At 32.8% G+C, this 22,056-nt stretch overlaps 8 protein-coding genes and 3 pseudogenes across 11 annotated transcripts, besides 6 other annotated features; 3 read left to right on the top strand and 8 right to left on the bottom strand.

Annotated features, from left to right (window-relative positions):
• Positions 1 to 5,151: part of a mobile genetic element that runs on past the window's edge.
• On the top strand, positions 2,600 to 3,154 carry TVAGG3_1020010 (annotated as a pseudogene). Its single transcript has one exon. A coding segment is annotated over exon 1 (555 nt).
• A 1,014-nt stretch (positions 5,152 to 6,165) lies between the features above and the next one.
• Positions 6,166 to 6,193: a terminal%2Cinverted (terminal inverted repeat of Mariner transposon ID:TVAGG3_1019980).
• Positions 6,166 to 7,467: a mobile genetic element.
• TVAGG3_1019990 lies at positions 6,262 to 7,387 on the top strand (annotated as a pseudogene). Its single transcript has one exon. A coding segment is annotated over exon 1 (1,126 nt).
• Positions 7,440 to 7,467: a terminal%2Cinverted (terminal inverted repeat of Mariner transposon ID:TVAGG3_1019980).
• A 293-nt stretch (positions 7,468 to 7,760) lies between these two features.
• On the bottom strand, positions 7,761 to 7,991 carry TVAGG3_1019970 (serine threonine-protein phosphatase family; the record flags this gene model as incomplete). The annotated part of the gene is made up of 1 exon (XM_001299055.1): positions 7,761 to 7,991. One exon carries the CDS (start codon positions 7,989 to 7,991, stop codon positions 7,761 to 7,763), a length of 231 nt encoding a protein of 76 aa, XP_001299056.1.
• Positions 7,992 to 8,009: 18 nt separating this feature from the next.
• On the bottom strand, positions 8,010 to 8,372 carry TVAGG3_1019960 (uncharacterized protein; the record flags this gene model as incomplete). Its single annotated transcript, XM_001299056.1, has 1 exon — positions 8,010 to 8,372. The coding sequence occupies one exon, from the start codon at positions 8,370 to 8,372 to the stop codon at positions 8,010 to 8,012; it is 363 nt and encodes a 120-aa protein (XP_001299057.1).
• A 1,819-nt stretch (positions 8,373 to 10,191) lies between these two features.
• Positions 10,192 to 22,056: part of a mobile genetic element that runs on past the window's edge.
• On the bottom strand, positions 10,875 to 11,111 carry TVAGG3_1019950 (uncharacterized protein; the record flags this gene model as incomplete). Its single annotated transcript, XM_001299058.1, has 1 exon — positions 10,875 to 11,111. One exon carries the CDS (start codon positions 11,109 to 11,111, stop codon positions 10,875 to 10,877), a length of 237 nt encoding a protein of 78 aa, XP_001299059.1.
• TVAGG3_1019940 lies at positions 11,163 to 11,617 on the bottom strand (annotated as a pseudogene). Its single transcript has one exon. A coding segment is annotated over exon 1 (455 nt).
• Positions 11,648 to 12,433, bottom strand: TVAGG3_1019930 (uncharacterized protein; the record flags this gene model as incomplete). Its single annotated transcript, XM_051254778.1, has 1 exon — positions 11,648 to 12,433. The coding sequence occupies one exon, from the start codon at positions 12,431 to 12,433 to the stop codon at positions 11,648 to 11,650; it is 786 nt and encodes a 261-aa protein (XP_051080352.1).
• Positions 13,249 to 13,626, bottom strand: TVAGG3_1019920 (uncharacterized protein; the record flags this gene model as incomplete). The annotated part of the gene is made up of 1 exon (XM_051254777.1): positions 13,249 to 13,626. The coding sequence occupies one exon, from the start codon at positions 13,624 to 13,626 to the stop codon at positions 13,249 to 13,251; it is 378 nt and encodes a 125-aa protein (XP_051080351.1).
• Positions 13,672 to 13,920, top strand: TVAGG3_1019910 (uncharacterized protein; the record flags this gene model as incomplete). The annotated part of the gene is made up of 1 exon (XM_051254776.1): positions 13,672 to 13,920. The coding sequence occupies one exon, from the start codon at positions 13,672 to 13,674 to the stop codon at positions 13,918 to 13,920; it is 249 nt and encodes an 82-aa protein (XP_051080350.1).
• TVAGG3_1019900 (organellar and viral DNA polymerase type B) lies at positions 14,973 to 15,950 on the bottom strand (the record flags this gene model as incomplete). Its single annotated transcript, XM_051254775.1, has 1 exon — positions 14,973 to 15,950. The coding sequence occupies one exon, from the start codon at positions 15,948 to 15,950 to the stop codon at positions 14,973 to 14,975; it is 978 nt and encodes a 325-aa protein (XP_051080349.1).
• Positions 17,609 to 22,056: part of a mobile genetic element that runs on past the window's edge.
• Positions 20,306 to 21,185, bottom strand: TVAGG3_1019890 (uncharacterized protein; the record flags this gene model as incomplete). Its single annotated transcript, XM_051254774.1, has 1 exon — positions 20,306 to 21,185. A coding segment is annotated over one exon (880 nt), but the record flags the coding sequence as incomplete, so codon positions are not given.

The raw sequence follows: 22,056 nt of genomic DNA, 5'->3' as shown, positions 1-22,056 counted from the left end.
TCATTGGAAGTTCTTCTGGTTCAGGTTGGTATCCGAACAATCCAACTCCTTGTGGAATTGTGTACTTCTTTTGTACTAGAACTTTGTCTGGAACAACTTTTGGTCTTGCAACAGTGAAAAGTTTGTTTCGTCTTTTGGTACAAAAGTTTCTGTCAGCTTGTCATCTGAATTGGTTCCAACAAACCTTTCTCGAAAAGAATGTTTACAGCTCTGACAATGTTGCACTTGCCTTTTCCGAACAATGGTTTGTAAGACTTTCGTTCAACATGAAGTGGTTGTGGACAATTACAATCTTCAACCATGGTAAATTGAACTCAACAACATAGTCGTCATGTGAAGAACCTTTAGCTGTAGGTATGTTGACTCGGATATTGACATTTGCCAACGGTGCAATTTTTGCCAATTGACCTCTGAGAATGTACCTTGTCTTCACACATGACTCAAATACTTCATCTTCTCATCTGTAACAAGACCAGAGTTCCTGAGACATGTAAGAATGCAAGGTTCATTGACAATTGTTTCAATTGAATTGTAAATTCCATACCTTGTCAAGTTAATGTCAGACTTATTTATGAACGGGAAGTATCCAGCATGTTGTCTGACTGCTTGAGGGTAGTTGGTACCATTCGAACTTGACACTTGCAATTCCTTCAATTGCATTCAAAATGTCTGAGTCGGAGTCAACCATTTGTTCTCTCTTGTAGTCTTGAAAGCGTCAAGAAGTTTTGCGGCTGTTTGTTCATTGCCATGTGCATAGTAAATGTGACCATCCAAATCTGTTATGGTCAATCTGAGATTGTGTCCTTTTTATTTCCGTCTTGTATGGCAGCAAGTACACCCATGAAGCCTTCTTTGTTCTTTCCTTCGTCAAAGTTTACTGTAAAGGTTCGACCAGAAGTAATTTGACTTCTAACTTCACGATACTTTTCATATGCATATCTTGTTCTTTCCATAGAAGCATGTGTGTCTTCACCTTTTCCTTTTTTCCTTCTCAAAGGATGCAATTGTTCGTCATGTTTCCAGTAGAATCTGGCAAAGCCGTCGTGTCCTTCAACTTGAGGTTCACTAACATCGAAAGGCATGTCCATAAGACGTTCTTCTTCTAACCTCCTATCTGTTTGGATTAATTTGCACGTGCTGTTTCCAAATCCATTTCGTAGCGAAGACCAGCCAGTTTGTCATAGACTTTTATGGGTCTTCCTTCTATATTAAACTTCTTCGAAACTCTCCAACCATATCTTTGCAACTCTGTTTTATTCTAGCAGACTTTCTATCCATTCTATATGGGGGCATTTTTATAAAATAAAAAATATTTTTTCTTTACTTTACATAACCGCCTGCTGCCATAAGTCTTTGACGCCAACCATACCAGCTAATGAAGGTTGACTTGGTTTAGTTTGGAAACTAAACTTTGGTTTTGTTTATCTTCAGTTTTTGGTTTTTCTTCTTCTATCGGTTTTTCGTCACTTTTCGGTTTCTCTGACTTTACCTCACCTGCAGGAACAGTTGTGTCGTCAACATCTTCATAAATATCATATGCCATTTGTTTTTGTTTTCCTTTCAACTTTTTGGTGTTTGTTGTAAAGTTTAGAATATTTCGACTCTAAGTCAATGAGATGTTCTATAATGAACTGTTGGTCAGTGAAGTAAATTTTCCATCTGTTGTCTCAAAAGCTCCTTCAGACTTCAATATTTTATTTGTGAGAGTCTGTTTCTTTTTTGAGATACTACCGTTCCATTTCTATGAAAAGTGACTTTATAGTTAGGTTTGTATTCCAGACCTGGCACTTTCTATTATTGAATTTTTCTCTTCATCTGTAAGTTCTTTGACGGGTTTTGACAATGGTTCTGAACTTTTTGTTTGTGGTGTCAAATCTACCGTTTCAACTTCTTCGGTCATTTCATCTCAGTAAAAAATTTTAGTTTGGTTTGTTTTCAACTGGTTGTTGTTGTTTTTTAAGTCGGTCTAAAACTTCCTGAGGTATAGGAAGAACTTGACAAACACGTGGTGTAACTGCTGGAAGCCGACAAATCCATCTTGAACTTATTGTCTCAATGCTGTATTGTTCATTTCATCTCAGTAAAAAACTTTACATTCCCCACGTTTGAGGCGGTTGAGGTTGGTTATTGTTTACCCACTGTTGTGCATGGTTATATCCTCTGTTAAAGAATCTTTCACCTTGGTCCATATAGTGTCCTGCTTGGTTATAGTAGTCATTTGCTTTGTTATAATAGTTTCCTGCTTGTCTCCTACATTGTCCATCCATCCTTGAACTTTTCCTCTTGTTTCAGGATTTGGAATAAGATTTGTTGCATCTCGTGCTACATCCCAACCTTTCTGTACAGTTTGTATAATAGGTGTGCTTTCTCTTTAAGTATACCTAATGTACTCAAAATCTTCCTTCCAACTCCAAATACACCTCTGGCTATTGTTCCCACTGCGGGCAAAAATCTGATGCAACTCCTGCTAATGCGCCAATAAAACCCATTTCTTATAGGAAAAAAATGACGAATCCAAACAAGGACCCCTATGTTTCTAAGGCAACAAAAAAAGCACTCATGATAAAAATCTTTAGTTCAACACCAAATTGCTTGGTTTATGGATATCTTGGAAAACATTCCGAGAGTTAGAACAGATGGACCTCCATACTGGTTAATATTTGTTGGTCAAACACAAGATACTGTGAAGCCATACCATTATGGTCCAAAAATATTTTAGATGTGAAAACTGCTTTGACAATATTCGTTGACAAATACCATCCAACAAAACTGACATCTGACTGTGAAAGTTCTTTCAAATCAGATGATATTAAAAAACTATCTGCGTTCAAAAATGTAAACCAATATTTCATTGTCGACCAAAACCATTCTGCTCTTGGTGTCATTGACGGTTGTATAAAAATGTTAAGAGACTTAAACCAACCACAAGGTGGTGAAGCAAATGAAATGTCATATGACGACAAATATAGACACTTCTCCATGGCAAAGATGAGACAAGTTTTAAATATTTACAATAACCGTAAACAAAAAGGTTTGGGAAACCACTCCCCCGAAGAAATGAAAAACAACCCTGACTTAGAGAAAGACTATATATTTAATAATTTAGTCAAAAGAGACAAACAAGAAAGAATGCCGGGCTTCAAACTTCAGAAAGGTGACAAAGTAAAAATAGAAATACCTAAACGCGACCTATATGAAAATACTATTGACTATGACAACAATGGGAACCCGACAGTACTCACATTCGTGTTCGTAAAATAGAAGAAAGTATACAAAGAATATTATGAAGTTTTAGGCAAACATGGCAAAATGTACACACTGCAAGCAGAAGATAAAAACTACTATTGCCAGACCTCGTTTCAAACTTGTCAAAGTTCAAGGTATACTTTCAAAGACAGTTCCTAACAAATATAAGACAACTCCTGACGAATATGCTAAAGAAGTTGAAAATGACGACTAAGCATTTCTATACCATGCGTAAACTGTCATGTAAGGTGGCATGTATTCTTTACTTTGTCCCGTTGTTTGCGTATATCCTGAAACGAAATGTGTATGGTTTCCTTCTCCCTGAGTGTCACTCCAGTAACAATTTATAGCAAACTTAACATCGTCTTTAACATCATATCCTTTACCTTTTGTCATTCCTGACCAATCCCAATATCTATGCTTATGCCAACCTGCTTGAGATGTACTTAAATCTATGTAGTGACTGTGTGCAGGTAAATTTTCACCTGAAATCGTTTTACTTCCACCTTTTCCTTTGAAGAGTTTGCACAATACAAAAACCTGTCGACTATTTGTTCCCATGCACAACACCAAACATTACTTGAGGACCTCTCACATCCATAGATGTATAAATAGAACCTACTGGTTCATTAAATCAAACATATGAGACATTATAGGATTGTCTCTTTTGAACTTAAAATATAGTGCAACTATTTCAGGTTTCTTCTGGTTTGTGTCAGAATATTTTTTATAATATAATCTTATGTTTTCAGGGTGGGTAAAATCTTGACTATAATATTTATTTCTGTCATCTGTATAATAATATACTATTCTCGTTTTTTCAATTGCATTATATCTTTTATATCTATAATAATCTAAATATAATGTTAACTTTTGTTCATCTACATGTGGTGTTCTGACGTCATCTCCATAGTCATAATAATATGGTGCTGGAGCTGGGTCAGGCAATGTCATATCTGTCATTTCATAAACTCTTAAATATTTCTTTTGTTCGTCTCCATATAAGTTTAAGTAGCAGTTGTTGTCTAATGGAACTTTAACTTGTGTACCACCATTCTTTTTATAGCTTACATACATTTCATTGTTATTTTTCGGAATGAGTTTACACCGTGTACCATTTTCTAAGGACTGTACCAACTGCCATCTAAAATATTTATTTTCTTCATTGACAGAAAAGTCACCAACAATAGTTTCAATATTTTTTGTTCCTATCAAACTTTGGTATATTTCATTGACATATGTTTTATCTGCTTTCTTTTCAAGGCTAACGTTTAAGTCTGTTATTTCAGAAGATGTATGTGTATGTCCAACGTCACTTTTCCTGTTTAAGGTTTCTTGTAAGTTTGTAATATTTGCAATGGTATGTGTATGTCCAACGTCACTTTTCCTGTTTAATGTTTCTTGTAAGTTTGTAATATCAGATATAGAATGTGTATGAGTCTTATTTGCTTTTGTCTCTAATGTTTCTTGTAAGTTTGTAATATTTGCAATGGTATGTGTATGTCCAACGTCACTTTTCCTGTTTAAGGTTTCTTGTAAGTTTGTAATATCAGATATAGAATGTGTATGAGTCTTATTTGCTTTTGTCTCTAATGTTTCTTGTAAGTTTGTAATATTTGCAATGGTATGTGTATGTCCAACGTCACTTTTCCTGTTTAAGGTTTCTTGTAAGTTTGTAATATCAGATATAGAATGTGTATGAGTCTTATTTGCTTTTGTCTCTAATGTTTCTTGTAAGTTTGTAATATTTGCAATGGTATGTGTATGTCCAACGTCACTTTTCCTGTTTAAGGTTTCTTGTAAGTTTGTAATATTTGCAATGGTATGTGTATGTCCAACGTCACTTTTCCTGTTTAAGGTTTCTTGTAAGTTTGTAATATTTGCAATGGTATGTGTATGAGTCTTTTTAGAATATTCGTTTTCAGCTCTTGTCACTTCACTTGACATTTTATTGTCAACATATGTTTTGTCTGCTAGTTCAGGATGAGTATGTTCTTTTGTTGCATAAGCATTGTTAGCTCTTTCTTCTTCTTTTGCTATTGCATCGTCTACATATTCTTTGTCAGCTTTGTTGTCAACATCTGTTTTCAAAAGAAGTTCATTTATAGGTTTCTCGTTTAAAGTTCCTTTTGTTGGATTTATACAGACAGTATTGTTCTTATTGTCTTGAAATAGAAACTCATCTGTCATAGGGTTTATTGTCAGTTTTAAGTTTCCTTCTTTCAATGACTCAGATATCTTAGAATAGTTTGAAAAGTTTGTTGTGTTCTTATTTAGAGCTTGCATAATGAGTTGTCGGTTGTGTTGTATTTCTCTCATAGACGCTGTTTCATTTGACATTTTTATTATAGATAAAATATGCTTCCAATAGAAAAAGAAAATTCAAGAGTTGCTACAACTAAACCATTAGATGAACTTTTTACTAATGTCGGTCAAAAGTTTGAGACAGATACCGTAAAGCATGAAGGCTATCGTTTTGACTACCCATTAAGATGGTTAAGAGACCCATCTGTCACAAAAGCTATTGGCTTTCGTAGAATGAAGTTTGTGTCTGTAGAAGATAAAAGTTTTCCATTTATTGTAAGGTTTCATATAGATTATATATCTGAAGGGAAACGAAAAATTGGGAAGAAATTGAGCTAATACAAGTTGACCTTTCATCTTCTCTACAGACTGCGTTAAAAAATATAGAAGATAAAATAAATTCATGTTATGCAAAATATGCTGATGAATATGCAAATACCGAGAGCACACTTTATGTGAGAATTGTATATGACAAACAAAATTCACAAGTGTCATTTCAAATCTACGAAAATAATCCAAATAAAGACGAACAAATATATACAGAATTCACTGCAATGTCATGGTATTATTTGCAAAGAATGTTAAATCAGAAAGTCGAACCTCCTTTAGCAAATATAGGGTGTCCAAAGGTGCGTTTAGCACAGCGCTCTATATGAGACTATTAAAGGAGATATATGCTGATTATAAATATATAATAAAAAATATGAATATATGTATATGATGAGTATGTTGTATTTTGGCGCCATGCCGGGATATAAAATGAATTTTGAGACAAGAGGCGGTTTCGCGGGAAATTTTGGCGGGATTTTTTCATTTTTTTAATGAATCATAAAGAAAACATCCTCGCTCTTGCAAAAAAATGCAAAGACTGTAAAAAATCTACGAGACATTGGTAAAATGCTTCGGTATGGATGCTCCTAGCTATTCCACTGTAACGTATCATGTTAGGATGTATCACTTCATGAACAAAAAGGCGCCCATCATAAAAATTGACAAAAAATCGCCGGATCAAAGAAAAATCAAAGCAATTCTTCAAGCGCTAGATGAAGACCCAAGAGCATCACTCAGAAGGATAGAGGAGATGACAAAGATACCACGTACAACAGTCAGTTATTATCTGCACAATTATTTGAACTACAAACTAGCGTATACACGTTGGGTTCCGCACAACCTTAATTCAGTTCAAAAAAAATCTAGAGTCCAATCTTCGAAAGAGCTCCTCTCTATATTGGGTGCGTATCAATCCAAGAAGTTTCGCTTTTTAGTAACAGGGGACGAGTCTTGGTTTCAATATGCAACAGAAGCCAAAATCATGTGGATCCCGAAGGATGAAGATCCGCAAACATTCCCGAAGAAAAAAATTGACACACCAATGATGATGTTGTCGGTTTTTTGGGGTGTGAATGGCATCATCGCAATTGATATTCTTCAAAAACCTAATATGATGAATGCTCAGTATCTAATTGACAATGTTCTTACTCAAATTATCAATTCTGATGAGTTTGAGAAATCCAAACAACAAAAACAAAAGTTTGCAATTCATTTTGATAATTCAAGAGTTCACAAAAGTCATAAGGTAATGAATTACTTGGTGGAAAACAATGTCAAAGTTGTTCCAAACCCAATTTATTCACCTGATATTGCACCCTCTGACTTTTATTTATTCGGCACGCTAAAAAAGAGAGCTGAAGGACGCAAATTCGCGAGTCCAGATGATCTTGAAAATTTTGTAAGAGAGCAATTTGAGCAATTTTCTCATGATGATTTAAAGCGTGTCTTTCAAGCCTGGATCGATCGCTGCGAACGCGTGATTGAATCCAATGGTGATTATATTTAAATAAACTTTATATATATGTAACTTGTTTATTTCTATTCGCAGTATTCAGGTTTGTGCTAAACACACCTTTGGACACCCTATATCTACAGTCGATATGCAAGAGATGAACCATATTTATTTAAAGATGTTTTCGACCAAGATGCTGTGATAGTTCATGCTTCATTTTCTGGCGCCCAAAACTCTTTCTTATGCTTGGCAAATGACTTTTACGAAAAACCTACAAAGTTATACGAACCACCAAGTGGAAGTATTTCAGACTTTCAAGTATGGTTTACTACAGATGGAAGAAAAAGAATAATTCCATTATACCATGCGTTTTACTTAGAACTTAGTTTCATATACAACTACTATCGAACGGTAAAAATATAATTTTTTAATACGGTTGTGGTTGCCAACTAGACTGTGGTGCAGGTTCAGGCTGTTGTATAACAGGAGCTTGTTCGTCCGGTTCAGGGTCTTTAGGTATAATACCAACGAACTGACCTACTCTTTTACCAATATTTTTGACACCGTTCCAAATTCCTCTTCCGACAGATTTTATTCCATTCCATATACCTCTTCCAACATTTCGAAAGAAGTTTCCTATCTTACTGAAGAAACCCATTTTACTATATGTAAAAATCTAATGTCCGCCTAGTCTCTTACGTTTCCTGTTGAGTTCCATAGCATTCTTTAACTGGAGCTCATACATTCTGTTTCTCCTCTGGTAGAAAACATATTCTGGGTCAACTCCTGTGTTCGCGTCATCTGCATAAAGTTGTTTATATCCCACTTCAGGGTTTGTATAAAACTCTTTCCATCTCATATTTGCATACCATGGTGGCAAACCTAACGCAGCGTCATTTGACATGGCAGTTTGCATTTGTACATCTGTTGGCACTTGACCATAGTTTGCCATTGCAGTTTGTATTCTAACTTCATTTGGAATATTCTCTGGGTTTGGTTGTCCAGGTTGCTGTGCATTCGCTAAGTTCTGTGCGTCCATTTAATATTAGATAAAAATATCTCTTACGAGTACATATACTGAACATTTGCAGGCATTGGTTCATCTTCATATTCTCTATATCTTTCTGCCACGTCAAATAAATAAATGACACAATGGAAAAAACCTAAAACAAGTAGTCCTATTTCAAACCACATTTACTTACTAATAAAATTTCTTTATTGTGACACTTTCTCCGGTTTATAGGACCTCTCTCATATTCTATCTTGTCATATCTAAACTCAGAGTCGTTTATATCTTCTAACCATCTCATAACGGTTTCCAAACCACTTTTATCGGATGTAAAGTAAAAGCATGGATGGTTATGTATAACGTCTAAAGTTTCTAAAGAGTCTCTCAAAGTCCAGTCTACTTGGTATTGAAAATCCCATGTGTTATAGAACGGCGGGTCCACTATAAAGAAAACATTTTCCTTGTCTTTATATTTTTCATACAACTCTGTCCAATGACATCTCACAAACTCTATACCCTCAATATATTTTTCTATGTCCTCTTTGAAAACATTTGTATAGTTAAGATATAAAACTTTTGACATAAGTGTTTCAATGTCATGAACTCTTATAGAACCACTATATAATAGTCTAGCAGATATACTATCCCAGTCTATATATTCTGCTTTTTTCAAAACCTCTCTCACAATATTTTTCTTATCTAATGGTATACGTTCCATCTTACCTATCTGAATCTTTTCTTTTAACTCTTTCAATATTTTGTTAGTGTCTGGAATATGTTTGAGACGGTCCATATAGTTGTCGAAGTCATTGCATATAATCTTTGAGTCTGGGAATATTGTATGGCACAAATGGGATATATAGAAACTTCCACCGAACAAATCTACAAATGTTAGACCATTCGGTAGTTTCTTAAGTTCTCTCAATATAATATCTTTACATTTACTCTTATTTCCAAAGAACGGTAACGGTGGTTTTGTAAAATTCATTTATATATAATAATAAAAATGTTTTTTCCTGAAAAGTGACAGAAAAGTGACAAAGCATGAAAACATATATAATTTGTGAAAAGCGACACAAAAGTGTCACCGGCTGGGGTTCGGTCCTCCTCTTGGGTCTTGGGCAAAATTTCTTAGGGCTAGAAGGGGCGCAGCCCCTGGAAGCCCCTCATACCTGACCTTACTGTACCCTTAGTTCTTTATTTTAAAAAATCTTATTTGGCGGTTACTCTCAATTTTCTCAATTTTCTGAGCAATGAATTTACTTTTTTATATCAAATTTTAATGAATATCAAATCTTATAAACAAGATGTTGAAAATATTGATATTGGTGATTGTGTCTCCAAGATACCATTTCCTGTTGACAAAATAGATGCATTTGACGAAAATATCCTTGTTTTTACCCGGATTGTTATTTATTACGACTTTAAAATTTTAGCATTAGAATCCGATGATACATATCTATGTTATTTTCAATGGCAAAACAAATCAACACATAATAAACAAAAGAAAATAGGTACATTATTGTATTCATTAATGAATAACGAAATTTCACTAGTAGACTTTATAATGCAAGATCAACAGTTCTCTCTTAACCGTTACATATGGTGGTGTCTAGACCAAAGCGTTCCAGAATTCTTCAATCAGATACTTTTCATTGTTTTTACGCATTTCGATCAAGATTTTATCTTTTATAGCGGTCTTTTTTCAAATATTATTGATAATTATAATGATTACAATTCTAGCAAGAAAAAATTTTTCGTTCAGATAATTTGCTATTGTATCTTAAATTTCGAATTTTCACAGAACGATCAACAAATAATGTACCACTTTTTATTGGAGGAAGGACAATTAATATACATAACAAGTGTACTGAGGCACTGCGCGCCTCCTTACCCATTATATGTGAATTTGACACTTTACAAAACTGTTAACGTATATTTTACAACACAAACGACAACACCAACTTAACCTTAAATATTTATAAAGCCGCCAACCACTTCATCTCACTAACGTTTTCACAAACGACTTCACTACTGTAAAAAATAAACGTTCTCACTTACAAAAGTATTGCAACTCCTCCCATTGCTGTGCTTCACACAATACTTTATATTCTTCAGTATCGCTGCTGTCGCTCCAATCGTCAGAGTCAAAGTCACTGTCAAAATAAATGTTAGTAAGTTTTGACAAAGCTAATGAAACACGTTTACCGTTTGTATCGTATGCTTGTATAAACTTTCCATTCTTCATTCCTTCATAAACGCTCAAACTAACTTTACCCTTTCTCCCTCGTATCTGATAGAATGTATTTTCACGAGGAACGAAGAACAAATTCTTGAACTCATGACCGTTGTAGTTTGTTATCTCAATAGTTTTCGTCATTTATATAAAAATAAAATAAAAAATAAAATAAAAAATAAACTTAAAAATTAATGATATCACCACCCTCACACGTATGAAAACATAGCGCAAAAATAAATTTAGGTGAAGAGGTGAGATTTCACCTGTTTTTTCACCCTGTTGAATTCAATGCTTTATAACTCTCTTCCTTTCTCCAACTCTTCTAACTTCTTCTTAAGTTCAGCAATGTTGTCCTCATGAAGTTTAATCTTCCTTAATATACCTTCTCTATCTAATGGTTGCTTTATCTTTCTAAACTGAACTCTACCATCCTTCATAGTATGAATGTAAAAACCTTCTGGAATAGTTCCTGATTTAATGTATTCTACCAAAAACTTTTGTTTCATTGCTTCAGTGACTTTATTTGTCATTTCAATCAAATAAAAATTTTAATATTAAATAAAAATAACGTTATTTTTTCAGTAAGGAAACGCAGGAGTTTTACGATTTATTTGAGGAGTAGGTTCTGGTTTAAATGTTGGAGTCGGTTTAGGAGTTGACTTTTGAACAGGAGTTTGTACTTCCATAGGTTCAGGAGTCATTGAAGGTTTTGCTTGTGAAGGCGTTGGTTTTGGCGAAGGTGTTGGAGTTTGTTTAACTTCAGCTACTTCAGTATTATTTACAACATTTGCTTTATTTCTTTTCAACATCATAACTGCTCCTGCTGTAGCTAGCAAACCTAGTGGGAGACCATATCTTTATAAGGACTTGACCAAATGCTATTTTTGACAGGAGCTGGTGGAACACCTAACCTTGGTGAGACTGCTCTTTGCCATTGTGCAGCTCGTAAGAAATATTCAATAGGTGCTCCATAATCGTTTGGTAAAGTTTGTTTCATAGATGGTGAAGGTTCACGAGAGCTTGATGAAGAACTCATTTATAAGCTTTAAAAATAAACGTTCATCCTTTATTCCTCACTGTCGTCCGTAGCTAAGTTATAGTCATCTAATCTTATTATGGGGATGCTATTAGCACGCACCTGAATGGCAAAGCAACAATCCCTCATAAATCCAATAAGTGGCTTTGGTACATTTTCAGTTGCTAGTTCAATAGGTCCTTTAACAGACAATTTGTATGTTATTGGAGCAGTAGATGTTTGACCTTGCTGGAAGCAAAAGTCCACTTCTGTTGGAAAACCACATAAGAAATGTGTGTTGTCATAGCTATCCCATTTATGTTCCACACTACCATCATCCACCAATGACCTCATAACATCTTCATTAAATCCTATCATATCATTGTTTGTATTGCAGGCGTTCGCAACCATTTCATAAAATACAGGTCCATATGATTTTTCAGGTTCTGCAGGCATATTTCCATAAGCTCCCATGGAAAGCTGAAGATATTTAAACTTAGGGTTCTCAAAATTAACATAATAGTTGTCTTTCTTTCTAAATAGTGCCCAAATACTTTTAACATTAATAGGCGTATAAGCTGCTGTAAATGTTGCACTTGAACTATCTGTATTCTTTGAGAATGAACCGTCCATAGGAATCCAATCCATAACTTTAACAGGAAAACATAAAGCCTCGTTTGTATAATGTTCTACAAGTTCTGTATAAATGTTAGGGTCTAAAGAGAATGACTTTGGATGAATGAAACATTCATTAAAATCCATCTTTGTTCGAAATAGTTGCTGGGTTACAGTTGTAATAGTAACTGTTCCACTAGCTTCTACTGCCTTCGTTATCATAGTGAATGGTTCATTCCATGGAACAAATTTATTTGTCGGTGGATTTGAATCTGAAGCAAATGCAACTTTAAGAGTTGGATTGAAAGCAATGATATCATTTACAGATATAGATGTGCATTGTAATGCGTCGCTACTGAACTTTACTTTAAGCTGAATGTTTCCTGCAAAAGCTGGAATAAATCGAATAGCTTCTAATGGAAGGAATCTTCTAACAGGAATTCTTAAACGAAGCTTAAAATCAAATGATTTTCCTGCTGTAATTGGACCACTAACAATTTGTCCTGTTCTGCATGTTCCCGAATGATTCCATACATCTTCATGTCGAGTCTTTGAGAAAACATCTACTTTCTTTATTTGTTCGGTAGTTTGTGAGTTTGAAGTTATATATGCTTCTTCTCTTGCGTTGTCTTGAGAATATACGATACGACCATTTGCAAGGATTTGATATCCAGCAACTGCATAGAAAGCGTCATCGAAACCAATCCAAAATCCTGGTGGGTTTGTTTTATTGGAACCTGAACCAATTTCTTTATCTACAATAAATTGACCTTCCATTTTATACGTAATGAATGTATTATAAAGGTCCAACATATTTTCACCAGGAGGTGAGAGATTGAATGTTACCCATGTGTTATCTTTAGAGTTCCAGGTTGTGATGGAATCTTTGCGTCAGAATATTTTCTATTAGTGTCACCAATTTGAACTGCATTGTCTATGATATCGAAATATGAGCGAATCTGATGAATATGCTCTGCTGGAGTAAATTCGTTTAGCTGTTCGTTCTGCATGTCTTTGATTCGGATAAAAATATCTATTTACTTCATTATTCTCACTCTTCTTCTTGGCATTCGTGGTGGAAGTTGTTTCTTGACATTTTCAATGAACTGTACATTCTCTTTTGTCTCAACTTCTTTCACTGGCGGGTCAGGGTTCTTTGACTCGGTTTGTTTTTCAATGAAATTCACGAACTTTGCAATAAGCTCTTGATTCGTTATTGAAAGTACATCTGGCTTCTTTTCTTCACCCCCGTCATGCACATTAATACTGTCGCTTTCTGCATTCGTTAATGGAACCTTTCTTTTTCTTACGTATATTTTACCATCTTTACTCTGACTTACGTAATAGAAAGGATGTTGTATTCCTCTTGCGTCATTTAATATAATAGACTCTCGCTCTGATTTTGACAAGCTCATTTTACATCGGTTAAAGTTTTAATTTTGTTTTTTATCTGCAGTCAAATGACTCAAACAAGCCCTACGGACAAGACCCAAGGGGTCATAGATGTTGAAGCATTGAAGAAAGAAATTCGCGAGCAAATTTTATCCGAACTGAAGGAACAAAAGCCAGAAAGACCAAAGAGAAAACTTAGTGAAAAACAACTTGCTGCATTAGCTGCTGGAAGACAAAAGAACCCACGTTTGCTGGCGAAGAAAGCTAGAGAAGAAGCTGAAGCAAAAGCTAAAGAAGCTGAAGCAAAGAAAGAGTAAATGGTTTATTTTTATCCGAATTAAATGTATAGACAAATACCTTTATCTGTTGCGTTCAGTAGTGAAAACCCTGACGTCAAAATAAAGGGGAACAGAGTAACGTTTAAGTTTCCAACAGACTGGATTGTGAACATAAATGAAGAGAAGTACATTGGCATAACATCTATGTATATAACACGTGCTTACAGAAAGGTTGACTTTATACTTCAAGTCGAGATAGAAAATGACGAACAGTCTTTAAGCGCCCAAAACATTCACATATACAAATACTTTAAAGACGATACAACATTGCAACAATGTATGATTTCATTTAATGAGATGTTCGAGAAAAAGTTCAACATTGAAGTACAAACTTTACAGCCTTTACGTGAGTATCTTGCACAACTGAAAGAAGAAGGTAGTCAGCCACAACTTATAGACTTTCATTATGAATTTAATGAAAATGAAGATGGAACTCATGACTGTCAATTCATTGTATTCTCACCATTCAATGAAGTCGCTAAAGAGAAAAAAAATCCATTACGTATAAGATTTCAAATCTCTGAACCAAGTGAAGACTTCAAGAATGTTTTCAATTATGATGCAATGCTTCCGAGGAAAAATGAATTTTCAAAGATTAAATTTCCAGGCATTTGGGATAGAAAGCAAGCAATATTATATTCAAACCTAAGTAAGGGAGTTGAAAATGAGTTCATTGGTCATACAAGAACTTCACCACTTCCTAACCCTAAATACTATAAATTAACTGGCTTCAATCGTGAGTTTTGGATAGACATGTTCTCCACTCATGACCATAAAGCACCAGTGTTCTTACCTCCAGACCATAAGGACTGTCTCTACATTGAAGCACAACTCTTAAACTCTACCATCGCAGTATTGTAAAATCTACGCTAGCTTTATTTTTATCACGAATGACCTCATTCATGACCTCATTCATGACCTCATTGCTGACAAAAATAAATGACCTCATTCATGACCTCATTGCTGACAAAAATAAATGACCTCATTCATGACCTCATTCATGACCTCATTGCTGACAAAAATAAATGACCTCAGAACTTCAACTTACGAATAAAGCTTGTTTTAGTCGTTATTGAGAAGTTAAACTTTTCAGCAAAGCAAGGTTGACATGACTTGCATAAGTCAAATCCAATCTCTTGACCATCATGAAGTGCTTTGTAAAGTTTCATTAAACTGAACTCAGAGTCTTTGTCATATGTTCCAACAGGTATGTGAATGTTCTTATCTTCATTGTAATAGCATTGTATAGCTTCAGGAAACATTTCATTTGCTGTTAAAGCAAGGACGTCTTGTTTGACACCTTTGCAACGTGCATGGAATGCAACTTCATTTAAATCGTTAGTGAGTAAGTCTATGTAGGTCTTCTTTCCACAAAATATTGACTTGTATGCTAAACTTTGTTTTCCAGGTGTTATTTCTGCGAAGTCAGAATGAAATTGACCAAGGTTCTTTCCTATAAGTTCGCGACCGTATCTCTTCTTAAACTCTGCTGCAAGCTTTGGTATGTCTTCATTGAAAATATGCATGCTATCACAGTCCTGGTAAAATATTTGAAGTCCCATATCTTCAGCAGTACAGAATACTTCATTCATTATTCTCTTCGACATTGACAGAATGTTAACACCAAGTGGACAGAAGTTAAAGTGTCTGCAAATACTTTTCGTTAGCTTGAAAATAGTTTTATCTGAACCATCCAAACCTTCGAACTTCACTATATGGTTGTAGTTTCTGATGGCATATCTTATAGCATCTTTGTCATTTACTATGGTTATTTTTGACTCAATAGGAGATAGAATAGTTTTGCCATAAATACTGTTCAGAATGAGCTTTATATTTTCTTGCAAAGGATTTCCTTCTTTCTTATACTTTAACCTTAACTCAAACAACTTCTTTACTTCATCTCTTATTCTAATATCTCTGTTTCCATCGTAATAGTATCCTTGCAACACTTCACATTTGACACCTTGATATTTTATGAGGTCTTGTAATGTTATATGGTCAACATACATTAAACAGCAAGTGTTTGAACTTCTGGGAACGTTAAGTTCTGGATTTAGTTCAGGGTCACAAACTATTAAAGGAAAGTGTTTATGTATTCCAATCTCTGTTATCTTAATGAGAACAAAGAAGCCAGACATAAACTTTTCACCAATGGGTTCCTTTTGGTCGTCATTGAATAAATGTCTCATGAGATACTCTGTGCTTAACATTTCTTTCTTCATAACCTTTGGAATACCTTCTAAAGTATAAAGTCTTGCTATAGCTGATGGATATAATGAAACAGCGTCGAAATCAGCAATGAGTTTCTTTTCGCTCTTTTGTTTAATGTTATCTGACAGCATACATCTTCCACCTTGAATACAGCGTGAAATAAATTCTCTTGGTTTATTTGAGAGGTCATAAAGATTTCCATTCGGGAAGTACACTCTGTTCTCAAACAATTTGTTAGCGATTGAACAAATGCTAACGTAATCATAAACGTTTAAATCAAATTCTTTTAATATATCATTGCGGAACTTAACAAAACCTTCTCTTAAAATCCTTACGTCCTGTTTGCAATAAAATGAGCTATATTTTTCTAAATCGAAATGGTTTTCATCTATTCTGCAACCTTTGATGGAATCTATGTTTTTCATGAACGTTTCAATATCTTTTACAAACTTACACGCTTCAGATATGACACCAGTTCTGTTGTCATTTGCTAACAAAACACTGCTGTAGCAGTTGTATGGAAATACTTCCTTTTCACCACACTGCAAATGAAACATTTCAGGAAATAGTTTAAGCTTCTTATTTATAACACTGTAAGAGTCTTTTATAATAATTGCCCTTCCTTTATATAAGCCAGTTATTTGCATTGTTCGTGAACCTTTAATGATGGGAGTTCCTTTCACTTCTGTCATGTGTCTTAAGATGAAGTTTATATCATAACTGAGGTTATGGAAATATATTAAACTCTTGTCAGGAAGTCGTTCCAAAAATTCTGTTGCACAGTTCTGACCCCAAATGCTTTCACTCACTGAACCATCTTCACCGTCATAACAAATGTTAAAGGCTTTATGAACTCCATCAGTGCTACATTCAAAGTCAGCAAAGAAAACGTGCTCAGGAATGAACTTGCACTTATTTTTATTTACTTCTTTTGGCTCAGCTTTCATCTTCAGTTGTACACAATACTTTGGAGCATATGTCAAATCGTTAAATGGTGCAAGGTTCTGTTTATATAAGTCAGTCGTATATGTGAAAAGTTCTCCATAAGAAATAGGTTCGAAATATTTGCACTCCCACAATGTTTTCATAACATCCCATAACGGTGTTGTTCTATCATAACGAACTACATATTTGTTCTCTCTCTTTGTATAAATCTTCATCTGTTTCTCAATGTTCATTCCACCACAAGCTTTGAGAATTTCTTTATAATTTATGATAAAATATGTTGTCATTGGTAATCTTTCATTTAGCATGTAATGGTCTTCAACAAGAAGTAAGTCAAGAGTTCTAACAGTTTCGCATTCTTTTGGTATGTATCTCTTTATTTCATTATGTCTTGAGTCATTGAAGTAACCAATGGTAACATTAAATGCTATACCTGTTGCGTCAGAAATTTCTTGTACTTTACTTTGAGGAAAGTCTCTAACACGAATGACTTCTCTCATGTGGTCAATAGGAGATATAAAAATTGCTCACATTTGCTCACATTTTGGCACTTTTTTGTACGTTTGTCAAAAAATTGTGAGGAAGATCTCACAAAAATAGTCAAAATGTGAGCAAATTTTGAGAAGTGCTCACATTTTGACATACAATTATTTTCATACGTTTTTTTGATGAATTCTAATAAAACTTCATTACCACTTTCAGAACGAAGCGTAACTTTTCAGCACGTAACGCTCTATCATGTGTAGTGACATATTATTCAAAAAAACTCAGATTGCTTATCTTATAATAACAATTTCATTAGAAAAAATGCACGATTTCACGCTAAAACTTTGAAGCAATTCTTAAATTCGGATAAAAAATCGATATGTATTACACTTTAAACTTCAAAAAATGGTTCAAAATTTAAACTTAGTTTATCTTAACAATATAGCAGATTTTAAGCCGAACAAGTAGGAGTAATAGAAATAGCTCTTGAAAATAATTACAATTAGTAATATGTAAGTCAAAGTTCGAGTATTCTAATAAATAAACGTTCTGGATTTTCTTTACTACAAGAATCAATACTTAATATATAGAAGCAACAGTAAAAACTTATTAGAGATTCAAAAAGAAAGTTGACTAAAGAGAATCTTTTTATATAAGTAATTTTATTTTTTTGAAATACGAGATCGAATAAACATGTATTTTATTTTATTACTATAATAATACGTTTTTACATAGTAAGAAAGTTTAGAGACTGAAATGAAATTAAAAATTGAGAAAAAAATAAAGCTTTTCTATAAAAATTCATATTAATATTTATTTGATTGAGTTAAAGTTATCCAATTTATTTGGTTCAGTTTAAAATTATTTGTATTTAAAATATTTTAGAAATATTTACAATAATATTCATATAATTATCGATTAAATCGTTGCAGAAAGTAAAATGATATAATTTGCTATATTTAGAATTTAAGAAATTTTAAATGGTGAAAAAAAATAGAAAAAATATGAAAAAATAGACAAAATATTGGAGACTTCTAATTAAGAATGAAAGACTTGTCATTATTCTGGAATTCATAGCATGAAGATATTGTAAGGTAAATTATGTATATATATACATCTTTCCATCAAATAATCTTCAATCTACTTATAAAAAATATTAAAAAAATCATAAAAATGTTTATTATAATAACGATAAAGTTGAATAGAAATCAATGTTACATATTATTGAAATAAATCATCTTCGGCAATTTCAATGTTTTCTATCTTTTCATTTTTTGTTTCTTCTAAATTTATTTGAATGTCATCAAGTATTTGATCACTTGACATATACCTTTCAATTTCAATATCTCTGAAATCAATTCCAGAATGTTTGGACAAATCCTTATATTTTTTCATTATATCCTCAGGAATTAATGATATTTCCAGACCAAAATGCTCTTCAAATAACTGAATCTCTTCATTTATTTTTTCAATTTAATGAAATACGACTGTTTATGATCACTTGTGTTTTTATCTGCCCGTGCATATCGATGCAAAATCGCTAAATCCACTTTCATTAAAGTGTGTACCGTCTTTAAAATTGTGGGATGTGAATATACAATATTTGTATTTAACACTTTGTTGTACGATTCTACGCCATTATTAGAATAAATATTGTCGAATACTTTGAGCTTGCTGATTGAATTATAGCTTGTGCTCCATGTTTTAATAAAGTATTTTGCAAATTCATTTGTATCTTGAATGCATTTAATTTTATTACAAACCAAATCAAAAACTTCTTCTGGCATGAATGGAGAAGCGCATAATAACTTTAAAAGAATTTTATTGTTAAGATCTTCTGGATCACATTTTTTCTTGAAATTCTTAACTAATGCTGCAATAAAGTGATATATGCATCCAGTCAATATGGTTTGCTCTCCTTTTCTTTTATAAATTGAGCCTTGAAGTGCTTTTTCGAAATCAGTTGTTATAACATCAAATGTTGATAAAGGAATTTTAATATCAGTATCATACTCCATAATACTAAATACTCTTTGATAATCAGTTTCTGTTCTTCCCGTCATGATTATATGTAAAAACGGTAGATACAGTTGAGTTGCTTGGTCAAAAATTAACAAATTTAATAATTGGCCATTCATTATTGATACAGGAACGACTTTGAAGGTTCCATCAATAAAACAATGTGATGAATACCGTGCAACTCGAATGAAACGTTCCAATCCAAAAAAATAATAGGCATTATCATTTTTTGTGCTTTGGGTAATAAAATATGATCTTTGATTAAAAAATTCTAACATTTCATTAATAAGATCAATCTCTGATTTTGATTTGACAGGATGAACTTCATAATACAGCTGTTGGACTTTCTTCTCTGATATCTGAATGAAATTAGTAGACTGGGCTTGATTACAGTCATATATCAGTTGATTTGCATACTTTCTTGTTTCTGATATCGTTGCGGTTGGATTTTTGACAACATAATCTTGAACTTGAGATTCAATATCATAGTTCATTGGATTTGTTCCTTTAATTATTTGAGATTGTTTTGCAGGTCGGCAGTTATGAAGTTTACTGTCTGGTTTTTCTTCAGGAGAAATATTTAATTTCTCATCAAAGACTTTTACATGCATACAAAAGTTGCATCTAGGTTTATATCCGCAATAATAAATAATTTCTAAATAATTATTATGAGCATTGTAACGTTGAAATCTCAAAGGATGACCATTTGTATATATGGTTAATGAATATTTAATACGTGCGGATTGGGAAATTGAAAATGTATGATAAGTCCTCAGAATATTTTTGATTCTTTTTCGGTGAATCTCTTTATTTTTATCATCAAAAGATTGATAATTAGGAATAAGTTCAATGCAAGCTTTATTAACGATAATAGATTGTTTATGCGTTGAAAAATTATTTTGGTAATCATAAGCAAAATTTGGCACTAGATGTGTATTTTGTAAATCTGTTAATGGAGGATTATCGGTTAAATGATTAGAAATTTGGGAAGAATAAGAAGCAGTTTCATTAGGTAGTGAGGATTGATGCTGAGGGATTTGACGCTGAATATCCGAATTTATTGTTGCATTTTGTCTTTGATTTGTGTTTGGAGGAGTAACTCCACTTATTGTTTCATTTTGTCTTTGATTTGTGTTTGGAGGAGTAACTCCACTTATTGTTTCATTTTGTCTTTGATTTGTGTTTGGAGGAGTAACTCCACTTATTGTTGCAGTTTGTCTTTGATTTGTGTTTGGAAATGAAACTGCATTTATTGTTGCAGTTTGTTCATCTAATAAAATTTGTTCATTCTCCTCCTTTTTGAATTCATTGAATTCTTCGGAACTTAAATATCTGTTTAATAGAGAATCCGAGTTTTTGTTGTCTTCATCTTGAAATGGCCAATTCTTTCTTATATTGTTATCTTTATCATGAGTTTCTATAGAAAAATCATTTTTATCCTTTTGTTTACTTTCTTCATCATAATCGATATCACTATCATTCTCACTATAAGAATCTTCAGCTTCTTCATTTGGTAAAATTGTCTCATATAATTTATTTTTATTTCCATCTGAAATTGTTACTTTATACTCTCCTTCTAACATTTTTTTAATTTCATCAACAGGATTGAATACTTCCTGAAGACAATTGAAATTCATGATTTTAATTGCTTCTTCTATTATGTTATTGCTCATATACAACGCAAACTTGGCTGCCCACAATAAATTTTCGTCATTTTGTGATATTTGATTAATCTTTTTGTCTTGATCTTCAGAAGTTTTTATACTGTTTACAATCGGAATTGAAAATAAGTTAAAAGGCTTCTTTTTTCTTTTAATATTGATAGTAATTTTGTTATTACAGCGCAAATTATCCAGAACACCTAAATTTTTGTTATTTGTTGTTAATTCGAATGTTTTAGAGGTAAACTTAGCTTGTGAGATATATATAAATAAAGTGTTAATGCTTTAACCGCTCTTGGTGGAATGACATATAATTTTGTATCCTTATAAATAAATTTAATGTAGTTTTCCATTTTTGTCACTTTTTAAGATCTTACAAAATATAGTTGATTTTTATCACTATTGAAATAAGATAAATAATGTAAGGACTCTAATTTTGTTATAAATATGAATGAAAACAGTAAAATGGATAACTTAAATATATAAAAATAAATATTGGAACAAAGCTATAACAAATTTTCATTCTTATTTATAAATTGATAAACCAAAGTAATACATTTTATTACATTTCGTGTAACATATACTAATATATAGATATTTTTTGAGATAATGTATTTATCTGTAAAAATTGTATGTGATCAAATTTGATTGATAAATTTATTCAGTAATAATAAATTGCATGTACAATATATTATTGTCTTGCCATTTTTTTGCTCATAATAAAAAATCTTTAAAAATGATAACAATAAAAGAGTATTAAGTAAAAATTTATACATCCAAAATATATTTCAGT

Source organism: Trichomonas vaginalis, chromosome I, assembly GCF_026262505.1.
Source record: "Trichomonas vaginalis G3 chromosome I, whole genome shotgun sequence".
Taxonomy (NCBI): domain Eukaryota; phylum Parabasalia; order Trichomonadida; family Trichomonadidae; genus Trichomonas; species Trichomonas vaginalis.
This window is presented reverse-complemented; position numbering and strand designations above follow the sequence as displayed.